This window comes from Nerophis ophidion, linkage group LG16 (assembly GCF_033978795.1).
Source record: "Nerophis ophidion isolate RoL-2023_Sa linkage group LG16, RoL_Noph_v1.0, whole genome shotgun sequence".
In the NCBI taxonomy this organism is placed as follows: Eukaryota; Metazoa; Chordata; class Actinopteri; order Syngnathiformes; family Syngnathidae; genus Nerophis; species Nerophis ophidion.
The window spans coordinates 40,917,417-40,934,094 of record NC_084626.1 but is presented as its reverse complement, the minus strand read 5'-3'; the positions used below and the strand labels follow the sequence as shown (position 1 = coordinate 40,934,094).

At 41.6% G+C, this 16,678-nt stretch overlaps 1 protein-coding gene and 1 long non-coding RNA gene across 3 annotated transcripts in view; one reads left to right on the top strand and one right to left on the bottom strand.

Annotated features, from left to right (window-relative positions):
• Positions 1 to 16,678, top strand: part of LOC133535413 (uncharacterized) — a 77,443-nt gene that overhangs the window by 1,239 nt on the left and 59,526 nt on the right. The gene's annotated exons all lie outside the window — the stretch shown is intronic.
• Positions 3,075 to 16,678, bottom strand: part of LOC133535410 (G-protein coupled receptor 22-like) — a 70,788-nt gene continuing 57,184 nt past the window's right edge. For both annotated transcript variants that reach the window (XM_061875234.1, XM_061875233.1), the window contains one exon: positions 3,075 to 13,875. In XM_061875234.1, coding sequence (XP_061731218.1) covers positions 12,288 to 13,787 — 1,500 coding nt within the window. In that variant the 5' untranslated portion in view covers positions 13,788 to 13,875 and the 3' untranslated portion in view covers positions 3,075 to 12,287. The remainder of the gene's footprint in view (positions 13,876 to 16,678) is intronic.

Genomic DNA, 16,678 nt, shown 5'->3' with positions numbered 1-16,678 from the left:
TGCTTTCTGACAAAGTTTAATCAATGTCACGTTGTGACGTTGACTTCAGCATTGAATTTTGGTAATTTCCCAACCAATATTTTACAACACAAATACAACGTTTAAACAACATGTTTTTTGACGACCTTGATTTGACCATGGAAATTTGGTCATTTTCCGAACAATATTCTACAACACAAATACAATGTTGAAACAACACGCTTTTTGACAAAGTTTAATCAATGTTGGGTTCTTACGTTGATTGACCATTGAATTTTGGTCATTTCCCAACCAGTATTTTACCACACAAATACAACATTGAAACAACATGTTTTTTGCCGACGTTGATTTGACCATGGAAATTTGGTCATTTCCCAACCAATATTTTACAACACAAATTCAACATTGAAACAAAACGCTTTTAACAACGTTGAATCAATGTCAGGTTATGACGTTGATTTGACCATTGAAATTTGGTCATTTTCCAAACAATATTCTACAACACAAATACAACGTTGAAACAACCTGCTTTTTGACAACGTTTAATCAATGTCAGGTAATGACGTTGATTTGACCATTGAAATTTTGTCATTTCCCAACTAATATTTTACAACACAAAAAAAACATTGCAACAACATGCTTTTTGACGACGTTTAACCAACATTGGTTTCTGATGTTGATTTGACCATTGATTTCTGGTAATTTCCTAACCAATATTCTACAACACAAAAACAACGTTGAAATTACATGTTTTTTGTCAACGTTTAATCAATGTTGAGTTGTGATGTTGATTTCACCATTGATTTTTGGTCATTTTCCAACCAATATTGGACAACACCAATACAACGTTGCAACATGCTTTTTGACGTTTAATCAATGTTGGTCCCACTTCCAAAGACATGCACCTGGGGATAAGTTGATTGGCAACACTAAATTGGCCCTAGTGTGTGAATGTGAGTGTGACTGTTGTCTGTCTATCTGTGTTGGCCCTGCGATGAGGTGGCGACTTGTCCAGGGTGTACCCTGCCTTTCGCCCGATTGTAGCTGAGATAGGCGCCAGCGCCCCCCGTGACCCCGAAAGGGAATAAGCGGTAGAAAATGGATGGATGGATGGATCAATGTTGGTTTATGACATTGATTTGACCATTGAATTTTGGTCATTTTCCAAACAATATTCTCCATCACAAATACAGCGTTGAAGCAACATGCTTTTTGACGATGTTTAATCAACGTTGTTTTTTTTTACGTTGATTTGACCATTGATTTTTGGTAATTTCCCAACCAATATTCTACAACACAAATACAACGTTGAAGCAACATGCTTTCTGACGACATTTAACCAATGCTGGTTCCTGACATTGATTTAACCATTAATTTTTGGGCATTTTCCCAAAAATATTCTACAACACAAATAGAACGTTGAAACAACATGCTTTTTGACGACGTTTAATCAACGTTGGTTTCTGACGTTGCTTTGACCATTGATTTTTGGTCATTTCCTAACCAATATTCTACAACACCAATACAACGTTGAAACAACATGCTTTTTGACGACGTTGATTTGACCATTGAAATGTGGTCATTTCCTAATCAATATTCTACAACACAAATACAACGTTGAAACAACCTGCTTTTTGACAACGTTTAATCAATGTCAGGTTATGACATTGATTTGACCATTGAAATTTGGTCATTTCCCAACTAATATTTTACAACACAAAAACAACGTTGCAACAACATGCTTTTTGACGACGTTTAACCAACATTGGTTTCTGATGTTGATTTGACCATTGATTTCTGGTAATTTCCTAACCAATATTCTACAACACAAAAACAACGTTGAAATTACATGTTTTTTGTCAACGTTTAATCAATGTTGAGTTGTGATGTTGATTTCACCATTGATTTTTGGTCATTTTCCAACCAATATTGGACAACACCAATACAACGTTGCAACATGCTTTTTGACGTTTAATCAATGTTGGTATCTGACATTGATTTGACCATTGAAATTTGGTCATTTTCCAAACAATATTCTACAACACAAATACAGCGTTGAAGCAACATGCTTTTTGACGATATTTAATCAACGTCGTTTTTTTTTATGTTGATTTGACCATAGATTTTTGGTAATTTCCCAACCAATATTCTACAACACAAATACAACGTTGAAGCAACATGCTTTCTGACGACATTTAACCAATGCTGGTTTTTGACGTTGATTTGACCATTGATTTTTGGTCATTTCCTAACCAATATTCTCCAACACCAATACAACGTTGAAACAACATGCTTTTTGTCGACGTTTAATCAATATTGGGTTGTGATGTTGATTTCACCATAGATTTTTGGTCATTTTCCAACCAATATTGGACAACACCAATACAACGTTGCAAAATGATTTTTGACGTTTAGTCAATGTTGGTTTCTGCCATTGATTTGACCATTGAATTTTGGTCATATTCCAAACAATATTCTACAACACAAATACAACGTTGAAACATGCTTTTTGACGACATTTAATCAATGTTTTGGTTATTTTTTTACGTTGATTTGACCATTGATTTTTGGTAATTTCCTAACCAATACAACGTTGAAACAACATTCTTTTTGACGACGTTTAACAAATGTCAGATTGTGATGTTGACTCGACCATTGATTTTTGGTCATTCTCCAAACAATATTCGCAAACACCAATACAACGTTGAAACAACCTGCTTTTTGACGACATTTAATCAATGTCAGGTTGTGACGTGGATTTGACCATTGAAATTTGACTCATTTCCCAACTGACAACAGGGATCTTACGTTATACACCAACGTTGTCTCAATTTACAAATACAACTATTTTGTAACTTTGTTTCAAAGTCAGTTTTAAAGAACATGTATGTGTAATCAATTTCCTGTGCCTGCTGGTAAAGCTATTGAAGAAATGCTATGAATACTTATGTATGTTTTTTATTATTTTTTTTATTTCAATTTTTAACACATTTGCAAAAAAAAAAATTAAAAAAACTTTTCACATTTCGGGGTCTTGTGTGTAGAATTTTGAGGACAAAATTCGTTTACTCCATTTTGAAAAAGGGCAGTAAAATACCAAAATGTGAAAAATGTAAAGCTCTGTAAGTACCGTACTCTAATTTTTTCACTTCCCCTAATTAAAGCTACATAAAACTTGCACCACCACTTTTGTATCGATACCAGGATAGTTGTGTCAGTATCAAATTGATATCATTGTGCTATCCCTTCTTTATTTTCACAAATATCTGTGTTTTTGTTGTCTTGTTCAGATAACTTGTACATATTGATATATTGCGTGCAAACTCTTAAGAACCAATCGTATTTATTTTTTTGCTTTTGTTGAGTTATCACTTGCCCAGTATTGACAGTGGCACCTTAGTTTTTGTTACTAACCTGTTCCAAAAGAGCAGAAGAAAACCAAATCACACAAAAAAGAAAATATATTTTTTCCAAAATCCCTTCCAGAAACCCAGAATGATTACCACATTTAATAAAGAATAATTAGTTGTACGTGCGGAAAACAATGTAAAATATTTATACAGTACAGGGCAAAAGTTTGGACACATCTTCTCATTCAATGCGTTTTCTTTATTTTCATGACTATTTACATTGCTGATTGTCCCTGAAGGCATCAAAACTATGAATGAACACATGTGGACTTATGTACTTAACAAAAAAAGGTGAAATAACTTAAAACATGTTTTAAATTCTAGTCTCTTCAAAATAGCCACCCTTTGCTTTGATTACTGCTTTGCACACTCTTGGCATTCTCTCCTTGAGCTTCAAGAGGTAATCCCCTGAAATGGGTTTCATCGAGAGAATGCCAAGAGTGTGTGAAGTTAATTAATTAACTTATATTATGTTCTAAATACGGTGAATGTTCATGTTCACCTTGGAGAAAGGTATTTCAGTTATAGCACATAAATAGTTAAGGCCCCTGAGTTTGCTATTCACAGGTGGATTGGATGACTTCTTGTAGGAAAAGAGCCTCTAATTGGGACTTTGGAGTGCAAAAGTGATAACCATATCCTTGAAAAAAGACTACCTGTCTCGCTCAACGCCAACATTTCGAGTTATGACTTAAATCAGTCATTTTATAGACACTTACACTGCAAAAACTGAAATCTAAGTAGGATTAAATATCTCAAATAAGGGTGATATTTGCTTATTTTCTTCTCACTAAGCAGATTTTATGTTAAAGTGTTTTACTTGTTTTAAGTGTTTTGGTCCTAAATGATCTCAGTAAGATATTACAGTTTGTTGTTGAGATTTGATGACCTATATTGAATAAAACATGCTTGAAACTAGAATATCAAGTGTTGCAAAGCTGTTTCATCAACACTCACAAGTATAAAAATACTTTTTTTAAAGTAATCATTTCTTATTTCGAGCATGAAAAAAAAAATCATGACTTTGACACAATTGTCTCATATTAAAACAGATGACAGCCAAATGGACTTTGCTGTTTTATTTTCAAAGAAACAATAGAAAATGCGTAGTCATATTGGTTTTAGTGAGAATCTACTTATTTGAAGGTATTTTTGGGTTCATTGATGTTAGCTAATTGGGGACCGATATCCAAAAGGGACAGAGGACCCTATTGAATTTCTAGCATTTTGTTATTAGAGGGGGGGGAGTTGCCCACATCTGAGGTCCTCTCCAAGGTTTCTCATAGTCAGCATCGTCACTGGCGTCCCACTGGATGTGAATTCTCCCTGCCCACTGGGTGTGAGTTTTCCTTGACCTTTTGTGGGTTCTTCCGAGGATGTTGTAGTCGTAATGATTTGTGCAGTCCTTTGAGACATTTGTGATTTGGGGCTATATAAATAAACATTGATTGATTGATTATTCTTCATTATCATACCGACGCCTCTTTGAGCTGTAAATTGACCCCCTTAACGTGCTTCAAAACTCAACAAATTGGACACACACGTCAGGACTGGCGAAAATTGCGATGTAATCAAAAGAACCAAACCCCAAAACTCAAAAATGCGCTCTACTGCCCCCAAGGAAGAAAACACAGACACAACTGCCTGTAACTTCCAGTAGGAATGTCGTAGAAACATTAAACAAAAACATCTATGTAGGTCTCACTTAGACCTATATTTCATACACTGACAAGCCCCAGCAAAAATCAACTGGGAGTTTGCAATTACCCCTTCAAAACAAAAGTTGTGTAAAAACAGTCACCTTTTTTCAAACATTATCTCCTCTCAGCGTGTTTGTCTCGTCGGCTTCAATTAAGCACAAAAGAGAGATTGGACCCTTCTGATTAAATGTTGATAAAAGAGTTTTAATAATCTCTTTCAGGTTCATGGTAAGTTATTTTTTGTATGTACATGTTTAAATACTCGGTCCCGTCCATCGCTGCTCTCAGCATTAATTTTACTTGCTTTGGAAAGTTTGACAAGCCAAATTTCCATGTTCTATTAGCAGATAATTTTGCTTAGTTCAAATAAAATACCCCTCATTTTTGTATTTTTTTCTTTTTCTTGTTTTCGACACTGACTTTTTGCAGTGTACACATGAACATCTCCTTTTATGGTCAGGATGCGCTCTCCTGACTTAACACACACACATAGATAAAGTAAGGAGGAATATAAAAACTGATAGTTTGGCTTCTCCAGTTAGGAGTCCTTCATTTTTTTACCCAGGCTCCTCCAGGTACTGCAGACCTGTTTAATGACGCTCGTTTGTAATAAAGCTACTTTTGTTCCGCATAGCGTCTCTGACGTCTGGTTTGATCCAGCCGCACTGCCGTGTTGCCCTCCTGCCCGGTGGAGGGTGACAAGACCAGAAATATACTTCATGTGCACAGCAGTAATCAGAGCAAAGGGTGGCTACTGTATTTCCGTAAATTCCAGCCGGGGCGCTAATCAATTTAAAACCTACCAAAGGTATGCGGTAAATGTAGGCCTGCGCCTATAAATTTGAGTGTGATGTAAGGATACCATCATGAAAAGCACATTTAATAAAAAAAAACCTTATTATGGTCTTACCTTTACTTATAAATGAAGTCCATGCGCAGCTCTTTCTGATCAAACGCATTGAAAACTTGTTTATAGAAGTCTTCCTTATCTTTCTTCAGTTTTAAAAGTCTCTCTGTCTCGATGGACATCTTCCTTTATTACCTCCTGCTTCGATTGAAAGTCCAGTTTAGAAAAATGTTTTATTTTAGATATGTAATCCTCCATGTTAAAAGTGCAAGGGAGAGGAAAAGAGAATCGATCCCTGCTCACTCTTGCTGCTTGTTGTCACTTCTTCTGCGGCCGAGTAGTCGCAAGAAGGATCACTAGCGCCCTCTACCACTAGGAGGCGGGAGTCATTTAATGACTCATATTTGACACACGCAGCTACGGTATATTAATAAAACATAGCTGCTTACTCTTCTTTTTAGCATATTCAATAGCTTGGACCTTAAATCCTACTGAATAGCTCTTAATCTTCTTCCCTTTTTGCGATTCCAAATGATTGAAATCAGCCTCCTCCATTTTGAAAATGATGACAAGTGAAGTGTCACTCGTGACGTGACGAGTTTGACCCGGTGGAAATTCTAGACCAGTGGTTCTTAACCTTGTTGGAGGTACCGAACCCCATTAGTTTCATTCGCGCAGTCATCGAACCCTTCTTAGTGAAAAATAAAATGTTTTGTTTTTTTAATTCCAGACAAAGTTATGTGTTTTTGGTAACACTTTAGTATGGAGAACATATTCTAGGTAACAAAGACTTAATTTAGAGTTTTTTGGACACTAGGGACCATGCCAAATAAGGCATTAATAAGTACTTAATGACTAGTTAAGAGCCGATATGTTACTAATTTGCATGTTAATAAGCAACTAATTAATGATGAATGTGTTCTCCATACTAAAGTGTTACCATGTTTTTTTACTGGTCACAAAATGAACCGTGCAAGAACATCACCTTGTTCAAAGAACAAAACCGACACTAAACTCACACTAGACTGCATAAACTCACAACAAATGACACACCTGCAATTCAGTGTAACTTTTGCTGTTGCCGTATCCGTAACACGCCGATAGGGAGAAGTTTTTATTGAGACGATGAATCAGGTGTGTTTTGACCTCCGCCGAACCCCTGAGGTTGACTCACCGAACCCCTAAGGTTCGATTGAACCCAGGTTAAGAACCGCTGTTCTAGATATATGGTAATTATTTGGCGAAACGAGTTTGACCCGGCCGGAATTCTAGACATGCGCTAATAAAAATAATATTTTGCGAAACGAGTTTGACCCGTGGACAGAATTTCTAGGCGCAGTCATGGCGTTGAGGGGTTCGGGTATAGTGACTGCAAGATTAGGTCTCTGCTTTCTGCAGATGATGTGGTCCTGATGGCTTCATCTGACCGGGATCTTCAGCTCTCACTGGATCGGTTCGCAGCTGAGTGAATCAGCACCTCCAAGTCCGAGTCAATGTTTCTCGCCCAGAAAAGGGTGGAATGCCATCTCTGGGTTGGGGAGGAGACCTTGCCCCAAGTGGAGGAGTTCAAAAACCTAGGAGTCTTGTTAACGATTGAGGGAAGAGTGGATGGTGAGATCGACAGGTGGCGTCTTCAGTAATGCGGACGTTGTACCGATTCGTTGTGGTGAAGAAGGAGCTGAGCCGGAAGGCAAAGTTCTCAATTTACCGGTCGATCTACGTTCCCATCTTCACCTATGGTCATGAGCTTTGGGTCATGACCGAAAGGACAAGGTCACGGGTACAAGCGGCCGAAATGAGTTTCCTCCGCCGTGTGGCGTGTCTCTCCCTTAGAGATAGGGTGAGAAGCTCTGTCATCCGGGAGGAGCTCAAAGTACAGCCGCTGCTCCTCCACATCGAGAGGAGCCGGATGAGGTGGTTCGGGCATCTGGTCAGGATGCCACCCGAACGCCTCCCTAGGAGGCCACGGGAAAACCCAGGACACGTTGGGAAGACTATGTCTCCCGGCTGGCCTGGGAACGCCTCGGGATCCCCCGGGAAGAGCTGGACGAAGTGGCTGGGGAGAGGGAAGTCTGGGGTTCCCTGCTTAGGCTGTTACCCCCGCGACCCGACCTCGGATAATTGGAAGAAGATGGATGGAGAAATTCTAGGCAGGCACAATTCAAGGAAATACGGTATTTTGAAGAAACTAGAATATAAAACATGTTTTCAGTTATTTCACCTTGTTTTAAGTACATAACTCCACCTGTGTTCATTTATAGTTTTGATGCCTTCAGTGACAATCTACAATGTAAATAGTCATGAAAATAAAGAAAAGCGGGTACAAACATGTCTTTGCAGGGGGAAAAAAAAAGTTTTTGATGGGTTTTCTTCACCACGACATCCAATAGTCATTTGATACCAAAATTTGCATCCACAGAGAGGAAAAAGTAACCTTTGTACAATTCAGAAATAACACTGTGACAACAATAACTTAATATTATATAAAGGCATATGAGTATTTCACACTCGCTGCTTATAATTATCCCCTGCTATGAATATGAGCCTCCTACACTGACAGGATTAAAGCAGCACCATATTTGACGTAACACACACACTCTGCACGCACTTTGCCTGCCACCCTGCAATCCGGTGCCGTTGTGCTCGTGACACATCATTAAGGCAGAGGTCACAGCAAATAAATATTCAGGATATTTGTTTAGGTGCCGAGACGTTCTTCTTAAAGCTGTGGTGGAGCTCCCCAGTCCGTTGTTGGGCTAAGCACGTATTTTTGGAGCGGTTATGTAAGCGCCGCTCCATTTGTAAACTTGACAAATATTACAGTTCACGTCTTTTCTGGGATTGTGTTCAGGCCGACGATGGCTCCGCTTGCTGCCAATTATCCTCCGTCGTTACCCCGGAGGTGGACGTGTTTGTTCTCCTTCTTTAAAGAAGGGATTCTCAAACTGCCACCAAAGATTTGATTCAGCTTTTATTTTCCATTATAGTCCATTATTTACCATGAATTGATTAACGTGGACCCCGACTTAAACAAGTTGAAAAACTTATTGGGGTGTTACCATTTAGTGGTCAATTGTACGGAATATGTACTGAACTGTGCAATCTACTAATACAAGTTTCAATCAATCAATTTCCTATAATCAAACACAGTGTTACTGTTCAAACTAGAGATGTCCGGTAATGGCTTTTTTGCCGATATCCTATATTCCGGTATTGTCCAACTCTTAATTACCGATGCCGATATATACAGTTGTGCAATTAACACATTATTATGCCTGATTTTGTTGTGATAGTGGGGCGGTATAGCTCGGTTGGTAGAGTGGCCGTGTCAGCAACTTGAGGGTTGCAGGTTCGATTCCCGCTTCCACCATCCTAGTCACTGCCGTTGTGTCCTTGGGCAAGACACTTCACCCACCTGCTCCCAGTGCCACCCACACTGGTTTAAATGTAACTTAGGTATTGGGTTTCACTATGTAAAGCGCTTTGAGTCACTAGAGAAAAGCGCTATAGAAATATAATTCACTTCACGTCACTTCACTTGATGCCCCCTGCTGGATGCATTAAACCAGTGGTCCCCGACCTTTTTGTAGCTGCGGACTGGTCAACACTTGATATATTGTCCCGCGGCCCGGCGAGGGGATTTTATTTTTATTAATTTATTAATTTATTTATTTTTTGTCATGTATTTTGGGTTGGTGCACTAATTGTAAGTGTATCTTGTGTATTTTATGTTGATTTAATAAAAAAATAAAATAAATACAAATTAATAAAAAATGATTCTGCGGCCCGGTGGTTGGGGACCACTGCATTAAACAATGTAACAAGGTTTTCCAAAATAAATCAACTCAAGTTATGGAAAAAAAAATGCCAACATGGCACTGCCATATTTATTATCGAAGTCACAAAGTGCATTATTTTTTTTTAACATGCCTCAAAACAGCAGCTTGGAATTTGGGACACGCTCTCCTTGAGAGAGCATGTCGAGGTTAAGGTAGGTAGCGGGGGTGTATATTGTGGCGTCCCGGAAGAGTTAGTGCCGCAAGGGGTTCTAGGTATTTGTTCTGCTGTGTTACGGTGCGGATGTTCTCCCGAAATGTGTTTGTCATTCTTGTTTGGTGTGGGTTCACAGTGTGGCGCATATTTGTAACAGTGTTAATGTTGTTTATGCGGCCACCCTCAGTGTGACCTGTATGGCTGTTGACCAAGTATGCATGGCATTCACTTGCACGTGAAAAGCCGTGTATATTATGTGACTGGCCGGCACGCAAAGGCAGTGCCTTTAAGGTTTATTGTCGCTCGGTACTTCTCCCTACGTCTGTGTACCACTACGTATTTGTTCTGCTGTGTTTATGTTGTGTTACGGTGTGGATGTTCTCCCGAAATGTGTTTGTCATTCTTGTTTGGTGTGGCTTCACAGTGTGGCGCATATTTGTAACAGTGTTAATGTTGTTTATGCGGCCACCCTCAGTGTGACCTGTATGGCTGTTGACCAAGTATGCATTGCATTCACTTTCCGTGTGTGAAAAGCCGTAGATATTATGTGACTGGGCTGGTACGCAAAGGCAGTGCCTTTAAGGTTTATTGTCACTCGGTACTTCTCCCTACGTCTGTGTACCAGTCTGTACAGCTGCGATTTAAAAAGTGATAAATTCTACTTTTTGAAACAGATATCGATAATTTGCGATATTACATTTTAAAGCATTTATCGGTCGATAATATCGGCAGTCTGATATTATCGGACATCTCTAGTTCAAACAGTGTCTACTGTTACAGTGGCCCAAAATATAAATAAAACCTCGGCCTAGTTTTTAATGAATACTAAGGCCTACGACGCTACTGTATTTTAATGTTGGTCATTATGGTGTTTTCTGAGGTGATGAAACACATTTGTGATTCTCAAACTGTGGTATGCGCACCACTTGTGGTACACAGGCTCCATCTAGTGGTACGCCAAAGATTTGATTCATTATTTAAGTACAGTGTTTTCATTTTCCTATATTTAAACACAGTGTTACTGTGTGTAATGTTACAAGTTAGTAAATTCTGAACTATAAGCCGCTACATTTTACCTACACTTTGAACGGCGGGGCTAATTTTTTTTCTTCGTTGATGGCCATAGCATTAAAAGTTTTTTTTAAAAAACAAGCAAATACACTGAGAAAGTGTTTTGTTCGCGCTTTGGCGCCATCTTTTGGACAAATTTGCTCACTGCAGTTTCCTTCCATTTACTGCTTTCGACCGGAAGTACAAGTGCCGTTTGGTCTTCTAACCATCCATAGCTTTCTCCTCGTATGGATTCTTCATTTATAACTCCAAGCAACGTTTGTAGGTTTCACAATATAACTAAAACAGTTTTTTTAGTAGAAAGTGCCATCGTAATGTAATGACACTAGCATCGGTAGCTACCATGAATTGATTAACGTGGACCCCGACTTAAACAAGTTGAAAAACTTATTCGGGTGTTACCATTTAGTGGTCAATTGTACTGTACTGTGCAATCTACTAATAAAAGTTTCAATCAATCAAAGTATTAGCTAATATGCTAACATGTCTCCAAGTGTCCGTGTTAGTATTATTAACTTACGATGGCATTCTGTTCGTATTGTTTCAGTTTCGTAAATTCACCAAAACGTCACCGTAGAGTTATTGAGTATGTTTAGCTGATTGGAGAGTTAGCTTCCGCAAATAGTGAGTCCATGACTTCTGTTTTGTTTATTTAGCTGTTTTACTACCGTGCTACTGACATTGTTAAAAAACAATTATCCATCCATCCAACCATCCATTTCCTACCGCTTATTCCCTTTGGGGTCGCTGGGGCCTATCTCAGCTACATTCGTGTGGAAGTCGCCACTTCATCGCAGGGCTAATTATGGTCTGTAAATAAACATCTTTCTGTGTAAATATTAATTTCGCAACGTATATATTTTTCCGGCTTATCATTTCAATATTCAATAATATCCAATATTATTATTAGTTCAGTGCGACTAATATATGGAAATTAAAAATGAAACCAAAATTTGGTGTGTACGGCTATAACAGCGGTGCACTCCATGGCCCGTAAATATTGTTAAATAAAACCTCTGCCTTGTTTTTAATGAACACTTAGGCCTACTACACTACTGTAGTTTATTGTTGGTCATATTTGTGCATGGTTCTTGGGGAGTGTTCTCTGAGGTGGTCCTTGGTGGAGAAAAAGTTTGAGAACCACTGCTTTAAAGTGGCTGTGATGAAACACATCTGTGTTTTTTATGACCGTAGCAGGAATTCTGTGACACCCACATTGGGCGCCATTTTCCCCGGTCCTATTTCTTTAGGCCCCCTTGGATTGTCCAAACTTTCATCATCATCGTCTCACACGGCCTCTGCCAGGCAGCGCTCAGAACCCTCGCTCGCTTCCAGCCGCACCTGACGACTGGTTTTTCTGTTCTCCACCCAAGAATTGTGTATGACGGTGCCCCCCGGCGACGGGTCCACCTGAAGCAGAGACACCACCCTCTTCTTCACCTTTGCACGCAGGGCGCGCCGCAGCTTTTGCCGCGTGAACGCATAGAGAAGCGGGTGGGACACGGTGGTGCCGTAAGCCAAAGCAAGGAACCAGAGGCGCAGGCTGACCAGGGCGTCGCTCGGGCCTATGGCCAGGATGAGCATGTTGACCACGGACAAAGGAGCCCAGCAGCCCAGGAAGGTGGTGATGATGACGAGGGACATCCTGAAGACACGGCGCTGGCGCTCTCGTCGATCCCGGTGACGCCGCACTGCTCGCCGCAGGGCGATAATAGCTGACACGGAGGCCTGGACACCCATGGTTGCTGGCATTGGGGCGGCGCCTGTGACAGATGTCACCAGCGCGGCAGAAGAAGCGAGCGCAGGGGGGGATGTCGCCGTGGGAGTGGGCGATGAAGAAGGTATCAGAGGAGGGTGACTCAGTTGTTTGGTGCCATCTGCGGTGCATCGCTCCCCTTCTGGCCGCGCACTTTGCAGCATTTGGAGTTTGGTCTTCTTTCTTTTTGGTTTCCTGTGGAGGCCCGTGCAGGACGGGCCGATGAACCTCTGGTTCTTCTTCATGTGGGTGCCGATGCGGATGTTCAAAGCCCTCAGGATCCTTGAGTAGGTGAACAACATGACCGTGACGGTGGTGAAGAATATGGGAACCTGTAGGATGAGGTGGTAATATGTACCCGGGGTTAAATAGCTGCCTTGCCCGCCTAAGCACAAGAGTGTCCGGTTGCGCCAACCGGGCACCACATTGGAGGACAGAGACAAAGGACTCTCCAGGGATCTCTCTCCGGTTTCTTCGCCACTAGACAATTGTTCCTGCAGGAAGGGGATAAAGAACACAGCCACGGATGTGAGCCACACGGCCACCAGGAGAAGCGCCGCCCTGCGCGTGGTCAGCAGCCTGTTGGCCGGCCGCACCGAGATGTCGTAGCGGTCCAGGCTGATGACCAGGATGTTGATGGCTGTGGCAATGCTGGCAAAGGTGACGCAGGCCTCGTGGAAGCAGCACAGCAGAGCCAGGTTGGGCCCCGGGGGCAGCAGCACGACCGCCAAAGTGAGGGGCAAACACAGCACGCACACCGCCACGTCCAGCACGTGCAGACTGACCGTCACCATGTTGCTGACCGAGTCCACCAAGTTGGACTGGGAGCAGTAGAGCACCAGCACTGTCAGGTTGCTGCTGAAACCCAACACCAGCTCCAGCATGAGGAAGGCGGTAATGGACACCTGGAAGCCCAGCGAGTACGGCATGAAGCGCCACGCCTGACCAACATCGCCGGACCGAGCCTCGCCTGCGTACTCCTCGGGGACTCCCAGTGCGCCCGGGCTGGCGGTGAAGCTGTCCGTCTCCATGGTCGCCTCTCAGTCCTCACATGCTGTACCTGCCACCGTCTTGATGGAGTCCCATGATGCACCAAGCTGAGCTTCCGTGGAGAGAGAGCTGGGGACAGAAGACAGATGACAAATGAACTGCGCTGGAGTGAAAGAAAACACATTATTCTCCGTCACAATGCTGGACATCAATCACTATCAACCTATCAAGTGATCCGTCTATCAATTTATCCACATATCTCTCGTCAGTACACGAGGGCTTGAAAACGGGCATGAAGCTTCCCCGAACCATAGGGCGCCACAATAAGCCATCAGTAATGCGTGCGGGCGCTCGGGGGAACGGGCAAATTGAATGAAAGTAAGTAATCAGGCCCACAGGCAATCAGCCGCTCTCTCGGTGGATCAATAAAAACAACGCAGTCAGCAATTTGTCCCCAAATTGGTTAGATTTCTACCTCTTTCGAGTCTTCCAGAATGTATTAATTATTTAGAATGCCACCGCAACAAATTGAACCTATTCATCGCCAATTGTTGCACAGTGTCTGACAAATTATGCAATAAAATGATGCGGGGTGAAAACATCCTTCAAAATGTACAGTGTGGATATGAAATAAAAATGAAGCACAATTGCTCATAAATCAAAAACATATTTGATTATAGGCCTGCATGCTTGGGAAAACAAATTTTTAGCGGATGTACTTACCGTATTTCCTTGATTTGCCGCCAGGGCGCTAATTAATTTAAAACCTCTTCTCACTCCTGCACTTACCAAAGGCATGCGGTAAAAGTAAGCATGCGCTAATTATTTTAAAACCTCTTCTCACTCCTGCGCTTATCAAAGGCATGCGGTAAAAGTAAGCATGCGCTAAATATTTTAGAACCTCTTCTCACTCCAACACTTACCAAAGGCATGCAGTAAAAATTTGAGTGTGATGTAAGCTTGGACCTTAAATCATACTGAATAGCTCTTAATCTTCTTTCCTTTATGCGATTTCAAATTACCGGTATTGAAATCAGCCTCCTCCATTTTGAAAATGATGACAGGGGAAGTGTCACTCGTGACGTCACGAGTTTGACCAGGCGGTAATACTAAGCATGCGCAAATTATTTTGCCAAGCGGCAGTAATTCAAGGCAGGCGCATACTTTATGCCCTGCGGCAATTCAAGGAAATACGGTATGTCAAAAGGCAATTATATACAAAAATTGTTCTCCTCGGGTCGCCACCTTGTCGTGGTGGAGAGCCTTGCGTGTTCCAATGAACCTGAGAGCGATGCCGTCTGGAGCTTAAGCTCCTGGTAGGTTCAACCATGGCGGTAAGGTCGAGGGTGAGGTTCCAGACGAAGAGCGAGCCAAGAAGTCCTCAACGGCGGAGTGGGCGGATGATGGCAGCAGAGAAAGCTCCACAACGGTCACAAAGGCGGAAGAAGGCTGCAGCAAAGATGGGTCCCCAATTGTCTTGGTCTCCATGCCATTGGACCCTGGCCCTCCCTTTGTCAAGGACAGTGTGGTGGCTGCCTGTGCACCAGCCTCCCCACTTTATAAGATTCCACGCACAGGCGTTCTCCTGAAGGAAGGACTCACCATTACCCAACCCAACCCCCAGCCTCAGCAACTGGGAGGGGGTAGCCCACCAGAGGAACATGTGGAGCAAGATGGTCCATGAAGGCACAACTCACCTAGAGAAAGACCTCCACCGTGCCGCAGAAACCAAGAGGCAACAGAGAAAGGAGAGATCCACCACCAACACAGCTCCTCACACCACAACCACTACCCAGTCAACCAACCCACGCATGCCCCCACTGCGACAAAGTCTGCGGATCCAGGATCGGCCTCTACAGCCACCTGAGGACCCACAGATGACCAGACCCACCGACAGGAGGACAATCTTACTCGTCTCCGGTGATCGCCGATGATGATGATATACAAAACCCAAAACCAGTGAAGTTGGCACCTCGAGTAAATGGTAAATAAAAAGAGAATACAATGATTTGCAAACCCTTTTCAACTTATATCCAATTGAATAGACTGCAAAGACCAGATATTCAAACTGAGAAACTGAATTTTTTGGACAAATAATCATTAACCTCTTAAGGCCCAAGCTGTTTGTTTACATGTTTTTTTTATTTTATTTCTCTTTGCTATTTGGGCTTATTGGACCCCAATTAGAATAAAAACTAAAAATCATATTTTGATATGTTGTACTTAGTCCATAAGTACACAAGTGTACTTCATGTGTGTACTTCATGTGTAATGACATGCAAATTTTTTTTTTTTTTTTTACACTTTTTTCCCCAAAATTTCATTGTATTTTATACTCTTCTGACACCACCAGATGGCAGTATAAGTGTCCACATAAGCGGCCATAAGACCCCAATTCAGTAGTGTACACAATTTTGTAAATAAGTGCTAAAATGTGCTGTCCACGCATGTGGCCACTAAGGCCTTTAGAGGTTAACTTAGAATTTAATGGCAGCAACACATTGCAAAAAGTTGTCACAGGGGCATTTTTACCACTGTGTTACATGGCCTTTCCTTTTAACAACACTCAGTAAACGTTTGGGAACTGAGAAGACCAATTTTTGAAGCTTTTCAGGATGAGTTCTTTCCCAATCTTGCAACATATGTTGCTCCAAAACCTGTATGTACCTTTCAACATTATTGGTGCCTTCACAGATGTGTAAGTTACCCATGCCTTGGGCACTAATGCACCCCCATACCATCACATATGTTGGCTTTTACACTTTGCCCCCAAAACAGTCTGAATGGTTCGCTTCCCCTTTGGTCCGGAGGACACAACGTCCACAGTTTCCAAAAACAATTTGAAATGTGGACTAGTCAGACCACAGAACACTTTTCCACTTTGCATCAGTCCATCTTAGATGAGCTCAGGCCCAGCAAAGCTGGCGGCATC